The sequence below is a fragment of the Pelodiscus sinensis genome, chromosome 2 (genome assembly GCF_052426305.1).
Source record: "Pelodiscus sinensis isolate ZL-2025 chromosome 2, ASM5242630v1, whole genome shotgun sequence".
Lineage (NCBI taxonomy): Eukaryota > Metazoa > Chordata > Testudines > Trionychidae > Pelodiscus > Pelodiscus sinensis.
In genome coordinates this window covers 139,965,852-139,990,620 of record NC_143053.1, presented here as the reverse complement: position 1 = coordinate 139,990,620, position 24,769 = coordinate 139,965,852, and the positions used below count along the sequence as shown (strand labels likewise).

General features: G+C 40.7%; 1 protein-coding gene and 1 long non-coding RNA gene across 5 annotated transcripts in view; one reads left to right on the top strand and one right to left on the bottom strand.

Moving 5' to 3' along the window:
• The window catches only part of ADCY2 (adenylate cyclase 2), a 350,683-nt gene extending 332,824 nt beyond the window's left edge, over positions 1 to 17,859 (top strand). For 2 of the 4 annotated variants that reach the window (XM_014573081.4, XM_075921498.2), the window contains 5 exons: positions 5,994 to 6,140; positions 7,224 to 7,331; positions 11,308 to 11,422; positions 15,349 to 15,473; positions 17,047 to 17,859. In XM_014573081.4, coding sequence (XP_014428567.3) covers positions 5,994 to 6,140; positions 7,224 to 7,331; positions 11,308 to 11,422; positions 15,349 to 15,473; positions 17,047 to 17,199 — 648 coding nt within the window. In that variant the 3' untranslated portion in view covers positions 17,200 to 17,859. Of the gene's footprint in view, positions 1 to 5,993; positions 6,141 to 7,223; positions 7,359 to 11,307; positions 11,423 to 15,348; positions 15,488 to 17,046 lie in introns of those variants that run through there. The other 2 variants (XM_075921497.2, XM_075921499.2) reach the window with 2 other exon arrangements.
• The window catches only part of LOC142827224 (uncharacterized), a 40,026-nt gene that overhangs the window by 12,042 nt on the left and 3,215 nt on the right, over positions 1 to 24,769 (bottom strand). Inside the window, exon 2 of the long non-coding RNA XR_012901809.2 lies at positions 24,512 to 24,623. This is a non-coding gene — a long non-coding RNA (uncharacterized LOC142827224). The remainder of the gene's footprint in view (positions 1 to 24,511; positions 24,624 to 24,769) is intronic.

Genomic DNA, 24,769 nt, shown 5'->3' with positions numbered 1-24,769 from the left:
CAGCAGCAATGATGACCAGAACACTGTGCAACTCTGAGGGCTGGGGGAAATGCACCACACTCCAGGTGGTGCAGTAGCCCCAGCTGCGCCCCTTCCATCTGAGGCTCTGCCCCTTTTGGGAGCACAGAGCTACTCCACTGCTCATCTTGCTCAGGGACCCACAGAGGCTGTTGGCTCCCCTGGCAGTGGTGTCTGAGCAAACTGTAATGTCTGTTTGTTGGAATCGCCTGGATTTTGTGTCTGTATCAGACACTAAACTGGGAGCATTGCCATCAGGAGAAATGAGGAAGACAAAAAAGGGTGCATGCAAAGGGTAGGAGGCAAGGCTGGGATTAGAAAGATCCAGTCTTCATTAGTGTTTATCCACTTAACATGCGTCGTAGGTTCAAGATCTCTGTCACCCTCAATTTCTGTAAGGGACAAAGTACCCAGGTAACGTGAGCAGCTCACTACTGTGAGCTCACCTGCAGGCCCACCACAGAGTCCATGAGTTGACAGAATAATCTCTTCCTCCTCTACAGCCACTGCTGCTGGGTTAGCCCCGCCCAGCAGTCTGCCCCATTAGGAAGGATGGAAAGAAAGGAAGCAGTGCCATGCCCCTGTCATAAACAGTGCGAAGCAGGACCTGATTGTTTCTCCACCCTTCACAAGAGCTGTGGGAACCTTCAAGTGAGCAACTGGACTGTGGAAGGGGAAAGCGCAGGAGGAGGGGATGGCAGAAGAAGCTGAGATTCAGTAGGAGAGGGAAGGGGACATGCTGCAAAATGCCTAACTTTAATTTGGGTGAGCAATGGAAACCAGGCATTCCCAGGTTGTTTACCCTCTCTTCGCCCATTAGTACCTCTTTGCCCTCTGGAAGGTGCTGCCTTCCAAGTCCTGGGAACTACTTTCTTTCAGAGGTCATCTCCAGCTCCTTGTCCCTTGAGGAGGTTGGGGCAACTAAGCTGAAGATCCTTCTCCAGGACTTTTTCCTCAGAATCGGAAGTGCAAGCTTGTTTCACTAATTTTATTTTAAATTCAAAAGCATATATTCTTTGTCATGATTTATTTTAATATTTGATAACATGATATGGAGATGAACTGGTCCTTTCCTTTGAGTTATTTACGTCTGTTCCGGATGTCTAGGTAAAAGTCAGGGAAAGCATTGATGTCTGCTGCATTTGATTTTCAAGTGCGCAGGTGCTTTTGATTAACATTTTGGAAAGCTTTGCATTATAGACAAATGCTTTTCCCAAAAAAAGATATCTGATTGTGGAAGCTCTTCTATCAACAAGCCAAATAACTTAATTAGCTTGGAGTTCCTGTTTGAAATCCTCACATGGTCTTTGCATCAGCCATGCTGACTGCTTGGCTTTGTGTAAACCTCACCCGTTGGTATCTTAGCCCCGGGCTTCACTACAAACATATGTGAGTATAACCACATCATTCGAGAGCATAGGAAACCCACACTCCTTGAGCAGTGCAGTTATAGCAGGGGTCGGCAACCTATGGCTCGTGAACCAGATATGCTCTTTTGACGCTCAAGCCCAGCCTCCCTTGCTCCCCCCACAGCAGGGAGCCTGCACTGGTGCTACAACGGATCTGGTCAAAGCAAGCTGGCCATGGACATAGCAGGGAACCCCCAGGCAGACTTCCCTGCTTGCCCTGCCCCCATGCTCCATTCGAAAAAGCAGCTGCAGGGCCATTTGTTTTTCACAAACTGTGAGCTGGGAAGAAACTGTAATCCCCTGCCCTAAGTCACAATCCAAATCCTTCACCCCAATCCTGTGCCTTGGGTCACAACTACCTCCTTCACCCAAACTCAGTCCCCTCCGCCCCCCCCCCCCCCGACCCAGGAAAGATACCCTATCCCTGCCATAAATAAAGACAATGTTGAAACCTTGTGTTGGACATACTATTTTACTTTATTTAAAAATGAAGCCTGGCCAACAAGCCCCCAATTTGGGCCCCGCGCCCTCCTGGCCGTAGTGTTATAACTCTCCGGCACCCTCCCACACCAACCCTGAGCCCACCATACACCTGAACCCTCTGCCCTGAGTCCCTCATACTCCCACATTCCTAGTCTCTTACCATAGCACTCTTGCAAATGTAAACAAATGTATTTGTCTGAGCAGTTGGCTGAATACGAAATAGTATTTAGTTCATTTGTAATCTCTAAGGCTTTGTCTACACTTCAGGGTTTTTGCGGAATAAGCCTTTTGCACAAAAGTTTTTGCACAAAAACTTCTTCCGCAAAAATGCGTCCACACCTCAAAGCACATCGCTTTTGCGCAAGAGAGTGTCCACACTGCATGGACGCTCTTGCGCAAGAAAGCTCTGATGGCCATTCACAGAATGGCCATCAGAGCACCTGTGCTTTTCCCGATAGGGGTTTCTTGCACAAGAAACCCCTGCAGAACATCCATACTTGCCTTTTTGTGCAAGAACTCTTGTGCAAAAAGGAGTTATTCCTCATGGGGAGAGGAATAACTCTACCAGCAAAAACCCTCTCTTCTGCCAATTTACTCACACAAAAGCGCGCTTGAGATGTGGACGCTCCACCGGTTTTTGTGCAAAAACCTTGTAGTGTAGACGTAGCCTAAAGTTTTAAATTTTTGAATTTAGTTATTTTTGTACCTAATTCTACATTTGTAAGTTCAGCTTTCATGACACACAGTATTTAGGTGAATTGAAAAATACTATTTCTTTTAGATTTTACAGTGCAAAGATTTGTAATAAAAATAAATATAAAGTGAGTATTGTGTATTCTGTGTTACAATTGAAATCAATATACAGTATTTGAAAATATAGAAAATCTCCAAAAATATTTAAATAAATGGTATTGTTTGACAGTCTGATTAATCATGATTAATTTTTAATTGCTTGACAGCCCTATTATTTTATAAACTAAGCTTATCTAGTGACTTCAGCATAATTCCAGGCACTGTAGAATTTAGCCCAGTATGTCTATTGCATAAATGAGCTGTTTCAACTTAAAACAGTATGTTGAATCCAGCACATTAGAAGTTTGCTAATTAACAGTAATTAAGGCCCAGGAGGTACTTGTGAATTACTAAATTTTCCAAATTAGCAAGTAGGTGAACAAACACCAATTTTTAAGATGGATGAATGATCACATCTTGTTTATTTTGGCATGTGTAGTTCATGCTAATATTTGTAACTAGAAAATTTACCAAGTGTTGCTCAGGCCTTTAACTCAATTAATTTTTGTTTTTGAAAAATAAAATTAAAATGTAGATGCTTCATTTAAATCATTGCTCTGTGCGGGGGCTGGATATGAGGGGTTCAGTATGCAGGTTTCCCCAGGGAGAGAGGACTACTCTAGCCCACTGTCACTGCATCAGCTTGGGGCCAGATGAGAAGAGCCTGTCCATGGCCACTTCAGTTTCAGTGGGCACAGCCATGGGAAGAGGTGCATGTCCCCAGCTGGGGCAGGTCCCAGTTCGTCTGCCCCTGTGCTCACCAGCCACAGTGAGGAATGCAGCAAACTGCGCACTTTCCCCTCTCTTTATGCCTCTCCCCAAAGAATGCCTTTCACCTGCCTGGTGATTTTGTCTCTTTTCTCTATGGTTGTATGAGAAGCAATCCCATTCCAGGCACATCCCATTTTCCTGGCATAACCAAACCCTTCCCTTGCTTTAAGTTACGATAAGCGGAAATTCTATACTGAAATTGGTGGTCCTAGCTTTTACCGTTTGGGAGGAGTTCTTGAACAACTCACTCTCTCAAATATATAGATATGCTTGTACATTTTATTTTTAAGATGATGCTTCATTAATAATTAAAACCTCCTATAATAGTTTAATGAGAAAAGAAAAACAGTTCTTTTAGCTAGTGCATTAGCTAGATCCTGCTCTAAATCCTTTCCCCCATTCTTTTTATGAAGATTATTGAATAGTTTCTCCACCATTTGCTCCCACCAAACTCCTTAGAAGTCCCAGCACTATTTGGGTGGCTCAGACTATTTCACTTAAAAAACAAAAATTAAATAAGGATGAAAATGACTTAAAGTAAAATGAAAATTGAGCTGACCACACAAAAATGTGTGCTGTCTGACCCCATTAACTAAGCCATAAGGTGCAATCAGCACATAAATAAGTCTAAACTAACCTTTGGCTAAAACTTCATTACGCCTTGTAGCTGCAGGCAGAGATGTTCACTACATCTTTCTGGGATATGAATGACATTACAATACTTGGCTTTATCATTGAGCCAACCCACAAGGGCCTAGAAAAGTCACTTTGGGCCCAATCTGATGAGTCCTCAGAGCTCTCAAAGCTGCTAACTTCAGTGGGAGAATTAGGTTGGTCAGCCCCGTGGAGAATCAGGCCCTTTTACCCACTCTTTCAGCTGTGTTTTAGAATTGTAATTTTGAAACGTGAACTTGAAAAACATAAAAATATTAAATAATGTGACAGAACTGGGGGCTGGATGGCTCCCTGTAAAAGATTAGCTGGCCAGCATGCCTGATATCCTAGAAAAACACATTCATGGTTGCCTGTGTTGAGTAAGATACTGGTCATAGAACTGTGGGACTTGATTATTGTCTGTAAAAGTTGCTCAAGACCTACCTGTGTAGTGCTGTTCCCTACAGATTTTTGTGGCACACTTTTAATACACATTTTCTCGATTAATTTTTCATATTGCCATGCCAAGTTACTGTTAAATTATACTGATTTTGTATACCTGGGTGAAAATAAAACTTCAGACATAGGCAATGTTGCTAGACCTCGCTACAGTGGCATGTCAAAGAACAATGAATTACTAAATACTGTTTCCAGTCCTCCCTCCTTGCACAGTGGTACTTCGCATGTGGGCCATTAATCTACTAATGATTTTATCTTCAAAGCTAAAAGGAGAAGCATATTAAGCTTCTGATAAAGCTTCCTCAATGCTGTTGTAATTGAATTCTTAGAACGTGGACAGAAAATAAAATACTCAGAGCCACCTAACTCCTTTGGACTGGAGACATGCTATCCTATCTGCTCTCATTTTCTTGTCCCCACAGAAAGTGGGACACATCCATGTTGAGATGGAAATGAAATCATTGGAACTACACATGTAAATAATATTAACAGGATTTGGCCTTATAACACCATTATCATCTTCCTTAAGATCCATATACTGCACAGCCTGTTCTTGGATAGTTGATATTGGCACATCTTAAAGTTTTGTATTGGCCTCCCTAATATCTAAAGTATTTTTTGTTTCCTATAAGTGACTTACATTTATCCTCCATGTGAAAGGATGCACAGTGATTAAGGCAGTGAAACAGGGCCTGATGGAATCTGAGTTCAATTCTTGGTTGTGCCACAGACTTCCTCTGTGCTCTTGGGCAAATCACTTCAGCTTTGGTCCACAGCTCATTGAAGTCAATGGAAAGCTTTCCTTGACCTCAGTCAGTTTCAATGCCACTCACTAAACTCTTTATTTACATCCCTCTCTGTAAAGGGGGGATAATGCTTACTTTCTCCCATCTTATCTCTTGAGATTGTAAACTTTTCCTAGAGCAATGCAGGCCTGATCTTGGCTGTGTCCTCCAGGAGATAATATAGCATTGATATTGTTTTGTAAATATAGGGCAAGCCCTGTGGTCAGTCGCATTCAAGTCAGTTCTGTGCATCGAAGGCATGCAGAAATGGATCCTGTTTCACTAACACTATAGGATATTCATCTGATTTTTCAAAGTTTGTGTTAATGGAAAAAATCCAGTAGCTTTAAAACATTTTGAATTTTTAATTCTGCACATAAATAGTTTAACAAATATGTTTAATTTCTTTTAATTGTCCACTGTAGCTTAAACAAACTCTAGCTATTAAGAATAAAAAACATCAGATTGTAAGATGTTAATTCTACATACCAGAATGTAGGAATCTTGGGAGGACTTCTACTCCCACTAACATGCCTCTCTGCCATTTCTATTTCTTTGTGCCGTTCTGTATACTGTTGATAAATCTTTTGTATTTAGAGTTTTGTTCTTTTCTTTTGGGCAGGATCTATATCACCAATCATATGACTGTGTCTGTGTCATGTTTGCCTCTATTCCGGACTTTAAAGAATTTTACACAGAATCTGACGTAAATAAAGAAGGCTTGGAATGTCTCAGACTGCTAAATGAGATCATTGCCGACTTTGATGATGTAGGTACTGGTAACAACAATTTTTACACAAATTAAACTGTGAGAACCGTGAATGAGAATGTTTGAGAAAGAGATTGAGAAAGAGATTGAGGGGACAATTTGGGAGGAAATTGTTAAATAGCTATTTCATATGGATGTTTTGGTAGAGATTTGGGACTAAGAAAAGATTTGCATACGTAATGGAGTAGATCTTACCCTGCCATATGGATCCTACTGCTTTTGATCCACTTTAGTGAGAGCCTTGTACGTGTGTTTGAGAGAGAAGTTCAGCCTTTTATTCTGCATAGCACATTCATATGAGAAAGTAACCACAGTTTTCAAACTGTAGTGCCTAATACTTGGTACCTAAATTTGTTTCCTTTAAAATTAATAATATTTCCTTCCCTCTGATCTGTATTAGACTATGTTTTTCTGCCTTAATGATGGCATGATTTTGGAGTGACTAATAAGAATGTTAAGATTTTAAAACCCATCATTCTCCTACACTAAAGGCAGATACAGGCTGGGGAACTCATGGCAGAATTTGAAGACAGTTACAGATAAGCAACACACAGAAGGCAGCATTTAACCTGCACACACAAGGAGAAATTGAAATGTCTGACACAAACATTGAACCCCAAGTCCTTCTTCCTTTTAAAAAAAAAAAACAAAGTCACATACTCAAAATGTAGAAAAAGACTTATCCGTTGGTTCTTGTGACACACGTAGAAGTCTTTGTGTCCTCTGATGCATGCATATCCTACTGGCTTCAGAAATGTGGCACATGTAAAAGGGAAGAATTTGGCCTATACTTAACACCAACTATTATATTCTAGATTACGTACACTGATCACAGTTTCTATTGATCATACAGTACTGAAAAGATGTTCAGTGTAAGCATGAAATTGGCCATTGCACTTTAAGTTCATTCTATACAAGTACAAAGCTCCTTGTGGAATTACATCCATCAGCTTATTTATTCAAAATTTCTTCTAACAAGAGGTAGAAAACAGCACTGAGAATTAAGTGTTGAGAATACTGTTAAAATGTTTACCTATCAGACACTGAGAGTCTGGGTAATAAATAATTGTTATTCCTTCACAGTTATTGTCCAAACCAAAATTTAGTGGAGTAGAAAAGATCAAGACCATTGGAAGCACGTACATGGCAGCTACAGGACTGAGTGCTACGCCCAGCCAAGAACACAGTCAGGTACAGCAGACATAAACAGCTTGCTAGGTAAAAGTTGTGTTCACATGAAGTTCAACGTACATTAATAGGGATTCAATGTATTGCAGGACTAGCATGGCTTTTATTATATTGGACAAGATTTTTGTATGTTTTATTCACTAAATTCTTCAAGTTCCTATGAATTATTACTCTTCAAAGTATAACATAAAATGTGTTTATATTTTCCTCACTCCTAAATATGGCATTTTAGTTCCAAAACCATTTTTCTTTATTATAGTACTATAGTTCTCAGAAGCACTTCACTAGAATAGATTTAGAGATTTCTATGAAATATTTCAAAAATTAGTATTTCATTAAATGTGTTCCAAGGGAAAAAATAATCAGCTGTATATTTTGTCCCCATGGGCCTTTCATTTGACTACAAGGATTTAAACTGGAGCTTCCACTAGCATGCTGCTTAGTTACTATACCTAGTAGACCTATAAGCATGAACTAAAAAGCACTTAAGTTCACATTAAACTACTCCTGTCACTTATTGTGAAGTTAGATATCCACACAAATTGCTAGACTCAATCCTTTGTTGCAAGAGAGATGGGCAGGATAAGCTTGACAGGTCTTTCCTAATGCTAATGTCCATGATTCCATGAATGGTCTCACAGACCAGTCTTACTGCCTGGTCATCTGGTGATGACAGTTTAAATTGGAATTGAAATGCAGCATGACAGAGCAGAGAGTATCTGGATAACCTGTCACATTTCCCCTCCCATCCCCACCCCCCTACCCTCTGCAGCTGGAGGGCATCTGAAGAGCTTTTGGTAAAACATCCTTGATTTGGACATTTATAGGTTGATAGAGGAACATCCTGAGTGGAGGGTACATAACTGTAGATTTTGCTTTTCCCTGGATCTGTAACACCCCAATCTGTTTAACTCCAGGCATGTTGTAAGGGTAATTTTTGTAAAGGGCTTTCGTTTTGCAATGGAGCAGCAGTGATTTACTGATCCAATAAGTCTTTACTCTCAATGCCCAGAGACGGTGCTATGTAAGCACTTGTCTAAACAGAGAAAGGAGTAAATATATCATTACAGCATCTATCAACACTCAGTTACGTAAGTGATCACTAGGGTTCTAAGCTCCTTGAGGCAGGGTTGATCTCTATGCCCTGGTCTATACTAGGCAGTTATTTCGAAATAAGAGGCTGGTTATTTCAAAATAAAAACTCCTCCTTTCCATGTGGAATAACGCGTATTTTGAAATAGTTATTCTGAAATAGCGTTAATGTGGATTCTCTGCTGTTGCTATTTTGAAATAACTGCTCCCCAGAGTCATTCAAAATAATTACTCTCCAGTACTTCCTGTGGCTCTAAGTCAAGGTAGTGCATCCACATTAAGGGAACCTGTCTCAGACTAATTTTGAGGCTTCCCCATAGTGTGGGCATGCTATTTCAAGATAGTTATTTCAGGAGTTATTATTTCTAAATACGTTAGCACAATACTTAGCACAATGAGGTCCTGATCAGTTCCTTAAGCACCACCACAGTATACATACATTAGTAATAATGTCTTTTTTCCCCAGCATATTGTAAAATGCAAATATGATTGAATTTAGGCTACTTTGCAAGATGGTACTACCGGAAGTCTAAGAAACTTTACATAAGTTTCAATTATGGCAGGGTAGGCATAGTGCTATTCTCACACTTATTGCCTCTGCGTAAATCCATGGTATTCTCACATCTTGAATACTGCGTACACATATGTGGTCGCCTCATCTCAAAAAAGATATGTTGGCATTGGAAAGGGTTCAGAAATGAGTAGATAGCAGGTTTAAAGCAAACAAAAATAAGTATTTATTCATGCATCGCATAGTCAACTTGTGGAACTCCTTGTCAGAGGAGGTTGTGAAAATCTTTAACGGGCTTCAAGAAAGAACTAGATAAATTCATGGAGGTTAGGTCATCAATACTTATTAGCCAAAATGGGTAGAAATGGTGTCCTTAGCCTCTGTTTAATGATTACCTGTTTCCATTCATTCCCTCTGGGGCATCTGGCATTGGCCATTGTCGGAAGACAAGATACTGAACTAGATGGATCTTTGGTTTGACCCAGTATGGCTTTGATTATGTTCTTATGTTCTTGTGTGCATGTTCACACAAAGTTTTTTAATAAGAATTTTAAATATCAAAATATTAAAAGTAAAGAATGTCCAAATTAAAAATCCTTCGTAATCTAGCTTCTCCAAAATGATGCTCATGAATTGTAATGAGAGTGGGAATCACAGCTGCCACAGTGAAAGAAGAAAGATTATTTGTACACATAAAATAATATAAACTAGAAATCAAACTTTCACTGTGTTGTTTCAGGAACATATGATCTGCCACTAGTTGTAAATCGTTCAGCCACACAGAAATTCCAGTCAGTTTCATTATTAGATACTAATGTCATAAATTAATATCAAGATAGCCAGAAGGAAAAGCCAGTCACAGTGTATTCTTTCCCTTACCTAATTGTACTGTATAGTGCGGGGGTTCTCCATCATCATTGCACTGTGATCCCCTTCTTACAACAAGAATTACTACACAACCCCAGGACCGGGAGCATGAAGCCTGCACCTGCCTGAGCCCCACTTACCCCAGGTGCGGTGGGGAGGGGAAATCAAAGCTGAAACCAGAGCCCACCCCGCTTCGCTGGGATGGGGAGAAGCTGAAGCCCAAGGATTTCAGCCCTTGGCAAGGAGCCTGTAACCTGATCCCTATTGCCCCAGGTTAAAGCTGGAGCCTGGGCCCCCTCAAGTCTAATACTTGCCCTGGCAACCCCAGTAAACAGGGTCATGACTCACTTTGAGGTCTCAACCCACAGTTTGTGAGCCGCTGGTCTAGTGTGTAATATTACAGTTTAGCTATACTAGGCTAAGTTGTCATCTCAACCAATTTTCAGTTCAGTTCACTGACCTAGCTTCCAGGGGTAACAGGCACTTCTGGATCCATGCTCATTCAGTACTGGTCTCCTCCTGATCAAACACAAAGAGCTTGTTTCCCCGCTCATCTGCACTGTCATCAATTGGGATTTACTCCATTTAAATCAGTGGAATAACAGCAATGTGAGAGAGAGTAGGGTAGACTCAAATAGTTAAATCTTATTAGACTGATTCCGAGTGTTAGTTGTCAGTGAATATCAAATTGAGACATCCTTGGTGAATTTAAAGCAAGATCCTAGTCGTGAAGATGTTACTTGATCAATCGTGTCACCCAGCCTCCAAAAATACATTTACCATATCAATCAAATGTTATATTTCATTTGCTGTAGCATAACTGTCATGAAGCATATTCAGTGGCTTCTATTTGAGTAAATTGATTTCTTTTTCTGTCACCTAATTAGGATCTTTCGGCTAAATATTAAGCTTTTTCTGCAAAATATTTACCTACATTCAAATTATTTGTTTAGCAGCTTGTGTTCCTACTTAAATTGCCTATTAGCAAATCAGTGAATGTAATTTTATGCTTTGAGCACAACAGACTGCTGCAGCAATGCTTTCCCATTACAATTTGAAACCGTTTGACTTGTATATATTTGATTTACTAAAATCAATTGCACTTATAAAACTGAAAGTAGAAGAAAATTATAAGATCAAACTTACTGTGTTTTTACACATAGCTTTATATTTTTGAAGCTGTTTATAAGTATCTAGAAAAGGAAATGATTTTACTGACACATGCATGTGTGCACACTCATCCTGGGCATCCTGTGCATACATTAAGTAAAAGATACAATGCATTATTATGCCCTAGTTGATTCTAGCTGAAGCTGAGCAGATTTCAATTCCCATTACCAGGTATTGTCTATCACAGAAGCTTTGTTTCTCATGCAAGGTACTCTAGTATTACAATATGTTGAAGAGTCTCAGTATTTTGTGTATGTTCTTGCAACAATTGAGTTTACAGAAAACCTTCTGATGATTCTGGCTGTGTCAATTCCTATTTGTTTGCTTATTTATATTTAGGAACCTGAACGACAGTATATGCACATAGGAACTATGGTGGAGTTTGCATTTGCCCTCGTGGCAAAACTGGATGTAATAAACAAGCATTCATTCAATGACTTCAAGTTACGAATAGGTATGTGACATACGTGTCTTACAAGAATATTTTGTCAGAAAGAATTTAGTGTGAAATATTAACCCATTAAAAGCTAGTAACACTCGCTAAGTGGATAAGCAACTTTTCCCTGTTATACATGACAATAAATGGCATTACCATGGACTTCTTCTGCAATTGTGGCCCTAGGGTGTATGTCAAGCTGAGCACCAAAAAAATGGAGGCAGTCAGAAGTATAGGCTCCTTTGAGAATGTTGGCCTTCGTGTCTGAAATGGTTTAATGGTTCTTCAGTCTTTAGCTAAATATTTAAAAACATTTTTAATTTTTAAAATGTTAATGGGAGAGGACCCATAAAGAATCCAGAGTGGGATTTTCAAAAGCACCTAAGTCATTTGGTACTGAAAATAAGACCCACCTTGCCCAATCATAAACAACAAAATCTTATGTTCTGTTCTCTAGTATATAGGTTGCTGTTCCTTTTAAACTGTCCTCTTATTTTTCAAGTGATAAAAATAGTACAAAATATGCTGTTTTCTGAAAAATGTATAAATCTAATTCTCTGCATTTAAATCAAACCTACCCATGTATAAGAAAGTTGGATCCACCTCTTTCCTTCAAAAACAGCTGGGAATCCCATACAGATGAGGGCCACATCAGTTTGCATAACTGGCAGAACTAATGTTATGTTGTCTGCTTCTCCTTTCCAATATACACCTACAAATATTAGAACATAGCCTCAAACACTAAGATTTTGTTAGTCAATTCTATTTGTTAAGGATATCTCTTATTCAATTTCTGGTTTCTTCTCCTAGAGTTTTGTGATGCTTTCCAAAATAAATGCAAGGGTTTTTATCACTAAGATGGGAAAAGGACACAAAATGCGTTCAGGACTGGCAGACGCCCATATGTCCCAAGATTTAATTTTAGTAATAATGTGTAATAGTTTTTAAATACAACATGAAATTTAGAAAGTGTGAAAAGCAAGCAGTGAATAGCTATTGGAAACCCATCAATCCATCCTGTAAACATGCCTGAAGTAGTCTTTAATTAAACAGTGGTTAGTCACCTATAGTCTTTCTTGCAGTGTAACTCCCATTTATTGTTCTTGCTGCTTGTGCTCTCTCTCATGGTTAGTTCACAGTGCCACCCTGTGGCAAGAGTATGGCATTCATCTCATATTAATTATTCATGTATCCTCAAAAGTCATTTTGGTTAGTGGTGAGATGGCATTGCCATCACTGGCAGTTTAAAAACAAGACTGAATGTTTTGGTAAAATCTGTGCTCTAGGAGTTATTGCTGAGATGTTCTGTGGTCTGAGTTATCCTGGAGGTCAATTGGATTATCACAGTGGTCCCTTCTGGCCTTCGAATATATGACTCCTTTGGGAGTATTCTTTGTAGCACCAGCCACAGTTAATAGGAACAGCAAAACAAAGATGAAACATCTCCCTCTCCCTTCCCTTTCAATTCAAAGGGAATACAGGTCAGTGGGTTTGTCAAGAGATGTGAAGTTATTCCTCTAATATCTTACTGCCATCAGTGATTTAATTCGTACAACACAAACTGTAAGGCAGTGGAATCAGTAGCATTAGCATTACATGATGAAAAGTATAGATGAAAGTCAAGGGCTAAATCCACAAACTAATTGTACCACAAAAGATGGTACTGAAGCAGCGTTCATGGCGCAAACTTATCTAAGCATCGCTATTTAACTAGGACTTGTAATAAGAGTTTATTTGTATAGTCTATTCTATAAAAGTTGTGCTCCTTTTCTTAATGGGGTTGGAAGAGAAGATGTTAACAGTTGTTCAAATAACAATCAGAAGGGACATAGTTTGGGTGCTGGGGTGTGTGTGTACGTACGTACGTACCAAGTGTAGTCATGATGCTCCTGCAACTAGTTAAGGAGAGGATTACATTTTAACTGATTTTGAACATCCTTGTCGGTTATTTTGTGTTGCTGTTACTAAATAGCAGACACAATCTCATTTGTCTGTCTAAACTGTCTAAGGGTACGTCTAGATTACATGCCTCTGTCGCCAGAGGCATGTAGATTAGGCTACCAGGCATAGGAAAATGAAGCGGCGATTTAAATAATCGCCGCTTCATTTAAATTTACATGGCTGCCGCGCTGAGCCGACAAACAGCTGATCAGCTGTTTGTCGGCTCAATGCGATAGTCTGGACGCGCGGGTGTCGACATCAAAGGTATTTGTCGACCACCCAGGTAAACCTCATTCCAAGAGGCATACCTGGGTGGTCGACAGATACCTTTGATGTCACCACCCACGCGTCCAGACTATCGCGCTGAGCCGACAAACAGCTGATCAGCTGTTTGTCGGCTCAGCGCGGCAGCCATGTAAATTTAAATGAAGCGGCGATTATTTAAATTGCCGCTTCATTTTCCTATGTCTGGTAGCCTAATCTACATGCCTCTGGCGACAGAGGCATGTAGTCTAGACGTACCCTAAGCTATTTTAGCTGTTTCTAGAATGTCAGTCACCATAGTATCTCTTCCATGCACAGTCTTACCAGGCAGATCAAAAATAAGAAAAGCAAATTGAGAGCAAGTCTCCTTTGGCTATCCAATACCATGATGTCTTAAGCCTAATGAACAGTTTTTGCCTTTCCAAATGGATCTAGTGAAGAAGGCTGTAAGAAAGCCATTAAAAGAATGATCTATTCAGAAGCTAAGGAGCCAGGTGCTCAGAAAAACATAGCTTGGTATCACTTGGGATTTGCACCTTTTCCCAGTTGTCTGTATTGAACAGCTGTAGCCACTTCCTCCAGTGCTAGTGAGACCTATAAGACCTTTATCATCCCCTAACAGGGGTGATTAATTCCTTCAGAGAATTAGTGCATCTGCCAAGTAGAGGCATTTGAATAGGAGCTGTATGCTTCTTTATAGAAACCCATCAAAGCATTGGCAGTGCAGTTTGCACCTCTATAAACTGGAATCTCTCTGGTCTGGCAACATTCGTGGTTCTAGGATCAGAGAGTCCCAGCATGCTGCAGGAAGGTGGGGGCCTGGGAGACCGACATGATGTGTGTGGATAGGGACAATGCATGGCCCAGTTGCGCTGTGTGGGAGAGGAGGCTGGGAGCTGGCATGTGGCTCAGTTGAGCTGTGGGGGCGAGAGCCAGCATTTGGTTCAGCTGGGTTATGGGGGGAGCCAAGAAGCCCATGGGGGAGAGTGTGCAGGGGCAGGGGGTGAGACCAGCAGCAGGGGGCCAGAAATAACCTCCCTGGTCAGGCAAAATCCATTATCTGAGACCAGTCAGGTTCCAAGGATCCCGGACCAGGCAGGTACAACTATGCTCTTATTATGGATGTGCTTCATTCACTTTATAGAAGCTCCTTTTCATTTTTTAAGCATGGTTCATAGTCTAGGCTATAATTGGGGGGTTACCTTCTGTTCTCAATCCCCACCCCATCAGATTTCCCACTGATGTCAAGAGCATGTTTGTATGAAGATCCCAGATTAGCCCAAACATTCTGGGTCAATGCTATCAGCAAAGGATGGTCCTATGAGTGAGAACACACCTTTTCTGAGTCCTTTAGTCTACTTTGTATGTCTACAAAGAATGTTGTAAAAGTAAATAGATGGAAGGTTATTGCCATTCTCTATAGAAACAGAAGGAAATTCTGGTACATCTATTTAATTGAAGGTAGAGACTCCCTCTACAGATGGCACTAGCAGATTATTAAGAAACTATAACAGGAAAATCTTTTTTGTGAAATAGAGATGATCGAACTTGACATTTTTATTACGAGTACCCTGATGCAGAAAAAAATGAAATATACTTGTGGCCATGCCATTTATTGCCATCCACTCTATCCCATGTAGGCCAAGTGACATATCCCTTTACTTTATATTTGAGCTATATATGCTACTCACCCTTATTTGTAAATTCTCATTAGTAGAAGGTCAACCAATGTTTTACAGGCATTAACCATGGACCTGTAATAGCTGGAGTAATTGGAGCTCAGAAACCACAGTATGACATCTGGGGCAACACAGTGAATGTGGCAAGCAGAATGGACAGCACTGGTGTCTTAGATAAAATACAGGTATATTTTTCAAGGTATTGTATAAGTGACTTACCCCATTAGAAAGACATCATCCTATTGGTAGATGAAACTGATCTCTGAAGTATTTTTAGTGGTGATCCAGGCAGCTGCCATCGAAAAGGGTCACCGAATATGGACCAGCAATCACAGATGCACAGTATAGAACAGTCACACACAGAGAAGAGAAATAAAGATGTAAAAGAAATGTAGTCAGTGTGGCTACGTCTACACTGCAAGGTTTTTGTGTGAAAACATCTGTTTTTGCTCAATAACCTGTGGAGCGTCCACATCTCAAATGTGGTTTTGCACAAGTAAATCAGCAGTTAAATAGCAGAAGAGAGCGTAGGTAAACCAGAGGGGTTTCTAGCACAAAAAATCCCCATGGAAAAAAGCACAAGTGCTCTGATGGCCATTCTGTGAATGGCCATCAGAGCTTTCTCGCTCAAGAGCATCCATGCAGTGTAGACGCTCTCTTGTGCAAAAGCACATCACTTTTGCAATGTGCTTTGAGGTGTGGACATGCTCTTGTGCAAGAAGTTTTTGCACAAAAACTCTTGCACAAAAGGCTTCTTGCGCAAGAAGCATGTAGTGTAGACGTAGCCTAAAGGAAAGCTGCAGTAACAAAATGACTGTTGGTATAGTAGAGAGACAAGGTGGGTAAGGTAATATCTTTTATCTCTTCCGGTGGGAAAAGTATTCTGAGCATTGCAGCTAAATGAAAGGTGGAACAGATTGTTTAGCATAACGACATAGCACATTATTCTAAGGGGCCATGCAAGGTAGAATGGCCCATTAAACTCCTCTGTAGTCACAGGGCAAAAAGAGGGAGTTGGTCGGTTACAGATTGTTGTAATAATTTATACATCCAGTTCTCTGTGCAGTCTATGGGCTCTTCACAATGACACTCAGCTCTTCAACATCAGAAATGCTTTTTGGAGTACCATATGGCAGATTAGACAAATGTTGTTTTTCGTGTTAATTGTGCATCTTAACACCCTGTGTTTGCAAACCTAAGCACATAAACTAGATGCATAACACAGGTGTTAATCACCTAAATACAGATTATTTGATGGCTTGCATATGGAACTCCTGAGACCACATCTACACATCTACACAGCAGGGCTAAAGCTGAAATAAGCTATACAACTTAAGCTACGTCAATTGCGTAGCGTAAGTCAAAATAGCTTATTTTGGCTTTTTGTGCTGTCTGCAGATCAGGAAGTCCAAGAAAGAGCACTCTTCCTCCAACTTCCCTTACTCTTTGTAAAATGAGGGTTACAGGAGTCAGAGTAAGAAGTCCTTCAGCTCAAGAAAATGTGAAAATGTCAAAATAACTGTGTGTAGTCTATACGTGGACTATGTTATTTTGAAATAACGTCAGTTATTCCAAAATATCACTGTTTTCTAGAGGTACCCTGAGTGACTTAACATAGTGACTCCAGTATTCAAGTGCCTTTTAAAGATCTTCTGATTATCATGGCAATAACAGCCTGACTTTTCTCTTAGATGCTAGAGAGAGATTCCTTTTCTCTCTTTTTGTGCTCATTTTTTAAAAAATTGTATTATGTTTCAGGTTACAGAGGAGACGAACAACGTCTTACAAACGCTGGGCTATATATGCACTTGCAGAGGAATAATAAATGTAAAAGGAAAAGGAGAATTGAAAACATATTTTGTACATACTGAAATGACAAGGTCCCTTTCACAAGGGAATGTGGCATCCTGAAGAATATTTTAGGTGTCGACTATACCATCTTTTCAGGAAAGTATCACACACTTTTTAACTCCATTTTGGCCCTTAACATGAATGTGCGTGTTATTTTCCGATATTATGGAACTGTTATTTTAGTATGGCTGCAGAATAGTCTGATGATCCAGCAGTACGCACCTCGCTATTCTTATATTCCAGTTGTGTTGTGTTCTATAGGACTGGAAGACTGTACTGCAGCTTGCACTGTTACTTCAAGTTAAAAAAGAAGAAACAGATTGAGAAAGAGACTAAAATGAAGAGGCTAATACCAAAGGGACTAAGATGATGTTGGTGATAAACAAAAAAAAAAACTTAAGGCAATAAAGCTAGGGGTGCATAATATTTTCTAGTGCATGATGTTTCCTGGAAGATACAGTAGCTCCCCAATAGCATTCACTAGTCTGACATTAAAATATACAGTATTTGTAAATAAGTTGATTGTCCTTCCATACCCAGTTTGGATATGTTCACCAGTTGTGTCTCATAGCCAGTGATATGTTGGGGGCACCTGGTTGGCATTCTTTCGAGACAGTCTTAACAACACAGGAGCAGTTTTGTACAAACATGTCAGCTGTTTTAATGCCAGTGTCTTTTGTAAGGTAATTCATTAAAAGTTTATATGTACTTTGTCTTACACTTTGTCTCTTAGTTTTGCTTCTTCCCACGTGGTTCCTCTTCCTTTAATATTGACATCTCCATTCAGCGATTGTCAATGTGACACATTGGCACCAGATAGGATAGTTATAACCAAACGGTCCCATTACCATATAAGTCAGTAATGTCAAATGGCCTTATTACTCTTTTTAAAGATACCCACACACCAAAAGAGTCTCCTCACCAGTATTACCTGTCCTCACCAGCTCAGGAGATCTAACCTTTCTAAACTGGAGTTCCCATGCTGGGACAGGAATATTGTCACAACTAGCAAACATCCAGCATACAGAGGAATAAAACAGCCAGTGTCAGCCCTAGCATTCTTACTGCTTCACACTAAACTAACTTAGGGTATGTCTACACTAGCCCCCTAGTTCGAACTAGGGAGGTTAATGTAGGCATTCGAACTTGCAAATGAAGCCTGGGATTTAAATATCCCGGGCTTCATTTGTATGTTCCCAGGCGGGCGCCATTTTTAAATCCCCTTATTTCGAACTGACTGCGCGCGGCTACACGCGGCAGTCAGAAGTTAATCCGAACTAAGTCCTTAGTTCAGATTAACTGTTACACCTCATTACAGGAGGAGTAACAGTTAATCCAAACTGAGGACTTAGTTCGGATTAATTTCTGACTGCCGCAAGTAGCCGCGCACAGTCAGTTCAAAATAAGGGGATTTAAAAATGGCGCCCGCCTGGGAACATGCAAATTAAGCCTGGGATATTTAAATCCCGGGCTTCATTTGCAAGTTCAAATGCCTACATTAGCCACTCTAGTTTAAACTAGGGTGGCAGTGTAGACATACCCTTAGAGAGCTTTGTGCAATACACAAGATGGCATCATTTTTATGTGAATGCCTTTTAGAGCCTGTGCTGTCCCTTGTTGGTATGCTCTGAAAGCCCCTGAACCTCACATAGTCCTTCAAGCTGTAATGGCATAATTGTGAGTGGAGGCTCTTAATTGAACCTATTAAATTGAAGTGTACCACGTGTGCTGTAAGTCTCAGCAGATTTCCTTGATGGACAGTGAAAACTATTTAATTTTACAGACTGCACTAGGATGACCAGATGTTCCGATTTTACAGGGATGGTCTTGATATTTGGGGCTTTGTCTTATAGAGGTGCCTGACTACCTAGAAACCTCCCAGTCCTGATATTTCACACTTGCTGTTTGGTCATGCTAGACTACACCCAGCTTTTGAAGTCAACCTGTCATACTGTATTCCTTCAGGAAACCAACTGTGCTGTACATATAGCACACATGGGGACTCCATCTCTACCTATGCAGGGAAGACCGCATGCAAAAGAGCTGTTGATTGAGATTTGATAGTGTTTTTCCATTAACAGTTTAACTGAGGAAGCTAATGGGGTCGGGTCACTATTGTGGCCTTACTGCTTTCTTTCTCCGGTGAGAGTCAATATCTTTAATATTAAAAAGATTATCTTTTAAGCAGAGCAACTGATAGTACTTATAAAACTAAATTAACTGAACACCATCCAAGATGGGAGAGCTAATAGTTGGCTTTTTTTTTTTTTTAATTCTGACACTGTTTCTAAATTCATGTAATTATTTATATGTTGTGTCTCAAAACAAATCAAGTAAGGATAGTATTCTTTTAAAAAACTACAACCACCATTTTCTGTCCCTGATATATGTAACAATACAATAGCTGATGACTTCTGTTCACATCTGATGGGCAAATGACCTCAATTTAATTCTGATGCATCACACATTTCCTATGTGTCTGTCAGCAGTCCTCACTATCTATGCCTCAGATTCATTGGTAAAAGAGGATGTTGAGAGGCATAACCCATTATACACTGTAGATCAGGGGTGGGCAATAATTTTTGCAGGGAGGCCACTTAATGAATTTTGGTACATGGTCACAGGCCAACTCCAACCCCTGGAAGAGGGGGAGCCTGACATGGAAAGGGTAGGGCTGGGGACTAGCCTCCCCCCAGAGTTCTCTGGGACCAGAGGCTTTGAATTAAAAACACAGCAAAGGACTCACAGCTTCTATCCCCACCACTACTGCATTGCCTGGCAGCCACTCAGGGTTATGGCTATTTAAAGGGCTTGCAGCTCTGGCCCCAGCCCAGGTAGCATCACACTCAGGAGCCCTTTAAATAGCCGCAGCAATCCAGGCAGCTGCCAGGCATCATGGTAGCAGCAGAGCCATGAGTTGCAAGCCCTTTAAATTGCTGCTATTTAACTTGCTCATGGCTCCAGCCAGGTAGTGCTGCGACTGGGAGCCATTTAAATAGGATCCTGCTGCCTGAGCCACCACGGTGGCACGGGCAGCAGGATCTAAATAGAAAGTGGCCAGATCCAGCCCCCAGGCCACATCTTGCCCAGCCCTCATGTAAGTTATAAAGTGCTTTGAGATCCATGCAGTGCTCTGATAGTGAAATGAGGAGCACAGTGCAACATACACTTAGCTAGAAAGATATCCCGATGACCACTTAATGATCTTTCCACATATTGTTTGTATGATTAGCTAACTATTGTGAAGTGCCTTGGATAAAGGAACTATTTAAAAAACCTCTTAATTATAATTACAAATAAAAGCACACAACTCTCATTAACAACAGCAGTCTGACCTTTCTAATGTGATGACTGTGTGTTTCTGTGAATAAAGTTGAAGGACATCAGGAATTGTATTTATTAGCTTTAGCCTTAGGTCATGGTCAGCATTCTTCCCACTTCTGAATTTAGACTTGAGGGCAGTACTGTGAATTAGCATATATAACCCGCACACGAGTATAACCCGCACACGAGTATAACCCGCACACGAGTATAACCCACAGCTTTTCCTGATTGTATAGAAAAAGTCTTAGATAACCCACGGATGAGTATAACCCACAGGTTCTATAGGCTAATTCACGGGGGGGATGGAGAGCACGGGAGGGGAGCCACACTCGCCCCCAGGCCCAACGCAGTTGCAACTCACCCTCCTCTGGCTGGGGGAATGGAGAGCACAGTGCAGGCGCGCTGGCCGGCCTGCGGGAGGGGAGCCGCACTCACCCCCAGACCCCCGTGCAGCCGCAGCTCACCCTCCTCCGGGTAGGGGAATGGAGAGCACAGTACAGGCAAGCAACCCTGTGAGTAGAAATAAACGTGTATACCCCACCGGGAGCGGGGTTTGTAAAAACATGTATAATTCACAGGTTATATACTCTAATTTATGGTAAGTGATGAAAATCCTGTCTCATAAGTACATACAGTAAAACTCCAATACTGTAGTCCGACATCCCTGATAGTCCGGCATCAAAATGGCAAGAGCCTAGTGAGTGAACTTCGGCAAAAAATGAGTCACAAGGTAACAGCAGCAGCAGCTGAACTGAGCAAAAAGGGTAAAAAAGGCTTAAAAAACCTAAAACATTACAAGATACTGTATACAGTATGTACAATAAAAAGGGCTAGGAACACTTTATATACAGTATATAATGTATACAGTATATATATAACCATTTTATAGTACCTCCTGATAGTCCGGCATATTTGATAATCCGGCACCACCTAAGTCCCATAGGTTCCGGATTATCGGAAGTCTACTGAAGTAGGAAATGGACATTCTGTGTACTCTCCAACTCTTTGAATCCAAAATTCAATTAGGGAATGTATTTAAATTCTGACCATAATGTTTCAACACAAGAAAGCTCCAACAAGCATTCTTGTGCCATATTGGACAAACCAGTGGGCAGCTCACTGATTTCAATTCTGAAAAGATTGCATATCCAGCTGTTTGGTTCAGCTTCTGTTGGAAAGTAATCTTCAAACTGTTGCTTAAGAGCAACAATATCCTCTTCAATGTCTTTTTGTGTGTCTTTGTCAGAGACCAGTGCACGTTCAGACAGAAAACCTTCCTATGTTGGAACCTTAAAGGGAACTATTCACAGACTGCCTCAATGGAGCTTGTGTAACGTGGTGGTCCATGGATCACAGTTTGAGAACCTCCACGCTAGTGGCTTTTTTAATAGCCCCACAAGAGAGGAGTTGACAAACCTGCTTATAGTGTAATGGAACAAACTTGTTTCCCAGACATTTTGAAAAAGGAATACCTAACCCTTAAATAGCCCAGTAAATTTTCAGAGTGAAAAAGCTGCCCCTCCAATGTCTCTAAAATTGTTTGAGAGAACATTGGAAAAAACGTTTTCACAAAACTGAAATCTGCCCTTTACTTTTAGATTACTTTGTAAACACTAAGTAATTAATCTTTGTGTTGTGTCAAATGGTAAATAAAATAGTCCAAATTCCATGTATATTGTTAATACCAAAGATTCTTATGACTGGAGCAACAGAAACTTTTCCTCCAGAAGGATATAGGAGACTGGCAGCTGACACATGGTATTGGACACCTCTTTTGTTGACATCTTTTGTCTCTGCCTGAAAAAAGGATGGCTAGATATGGTGGTGGGAGGTGAGAATTTGTAAAGTCTCTAGCTTCAAGTCTTGGGGATTTTTAGTATTGTCATGCTGCCCAGAGTGACTCATGACATGAGTGCCAGCCTTAAGGCAGACTGTCAAAAGCAGGGCGGGCACCACAAAATGGTGGTAAGTTCTATAATTAGCTTTCACCAACCCAGTACCAAATGTGAATTTCCAAAGTACTTGAATAATCTTATAATGGTCACAGGCAATCCTTTTAGACACACCAATCCATTTTACACAAGCACGCAGGACCATGTGATAAATGTTCACTTACACAAAAATCACAAATATTCCAGGTTACTCCTAGTCCCAAAGAGACCAGCCACTCACTCAGTTTGATTTGCTTCCTAGGTCTCACAAAGACTACACTGGTAGCTAATTCTCCAGTAAACTTACCAAAGGTTCATTAGCTAAGAAAGATGAATGGCCATTACTGAAAGGTTAAAACTGGTAAAATATATGTACAGGTGAGTCATAGTCTATATTTTCAAATGGTAGCATAGAGGTAGTAAACTGTCTGTTTCCCAAAAATCATTCAGAGTAACCCTGAGGATCTCTGACTTACTCACTTATTCTGCCCTTTAAAATACAAATAGTCCAGAGATGCAGGATCTTTCCCAGTTTTTTCTCATTGAGCACAAGCAGACAAGATCACCACTTTTATAGGATCTTTCTTTAACTGGTGGAGAGAGGCGGGGGGGCAGAGTTAGATTCTTTGGTCTCTGATCTGCACACACTATGGCCACTTGGCTTCAAATGCACAAGAATTAGCATTTTCCTGTTCAAGTTCTTCATTTGCATTACACGAGGCTTTTTCCACCTTTGATGGATTATTTAGTTACTGGGGTATTTGCAATGTAGAGGTTTGCTGTAACCTTACAACAGAATACAGATAAGTTAAAACAATGTCTTTAACATTCCATTAGTTTTCATGAATTGTACACACCAGGTACACTCTTAACAATCACTTTGATCTATACTAATATACAAGTGAATTGGCCTGGCTTCCAGCTATGCATTTGTAAATGTTTAATGCGGCTGAGGCTTTGGCATGAGCTGGCACCTGGTCTGCCAGAATCCATAAGTATGACTTTCACTACTGCATAATTTAGTGTGGGTAAAAGAATCCCCTCATGAGAAAAAAAGATATGGCAGTCAATTAGTAGGAATATCAGGCCTTGTCTCCATTGGCATGTTTTGTCACCAAAAGCTGCCTTTTGGTGACACAACAGTGAGAGCATAAGCACTACAATGCAACTTTTGTTGGGAAAAACACCCAGTTTTGACAACAGAAAACTTCCACCCCTATGAAAGACTTCTGTCTTTTTCCCCTCACTTTATTGTTGACAAAGAGCCCAGTGTGGACTCTCTTGTTGGTCTTGTCAAGAGTATTGACCGCCACCAGTATCCCATAATGCCTACCCTATTGGCTGTGCTCAGTGTTTTGTGATTTCCGTTGCCCTGCAGGTATGCATCCCTCCCCTTTCAAAGCTCGAAGAAGTATTTGACAGCTATATAGGGAACAATACACAATTCATTTGAATTCTTTGGATCCGCCCTGCTAGAAACACAACAGCAAGGCAGACTGCTGCTGCAGTCTCCGGGAGAGGGCTGGAGAGACTGCTATGCTGCTTTGATATTCCTTAGTACAAACAGCTCACAGAAGGAATCCCAAGAAATGCAGGGATCAGCTCTGCCTTTCCTCAGCACTGCACTGTGAGATGATTATGCACATTGCGTTGCTCTTATCTGTCAACAGTGTGCTAGCAAAGTGTCCATGAAATGTCGACAATGGGAGGCAGAAAAACAGGTTTGAACATTTTTCACGTTTGGCGACTTTTTCAAGTCAACAGCACTTTTGTTGCCAGTATAGACAGAGCCCTATATACACTTTATTAACTTTTGCCTTCTAGCAATGACAAGGTTCAGAGTTACATATAGAGGCCTGATTGCCATTTGAGTCCCCATCGAAGCCCAGATTTTTGGCAGGGTGAGGAGTTTCCATTCCTGATCTCTGCTTGTTCTTGGTGACTCAGGAGGCCATGCCGGATATGACTGAGTTTCTCGCAGCATGAAGTTCCAGAGCTGACTGGATCCAGTTCAGTTTCAAGGACAGGCTCATTTAGTGCAAAACACATTGGAAGAGGTTGTACAGAGGCACCCTGCCTCCTAGAGATCCAAGCCATGCTGAAGTGCCATTACTTACCTTTGAGATGCATTTAAGTACCCTTCCTGAAGCTGATTGGCTCCTATAGGGCAGTCAGTAGGCAGTGAGCCAACCACGGCCTCATAGTCTCTCTGCCACCCTTCATCTTTGCCTGCATTAGAGTACACAGTGTCATGCATAATCCAGCCTTAAGCAATTTATGTTACATCCTTAAATGATACAGTGATATGTTATGGGCTCATATTTTAAAATGTTGATTAGAACTGGGTCAATACCTCAAGGTTTTCCTATATATGT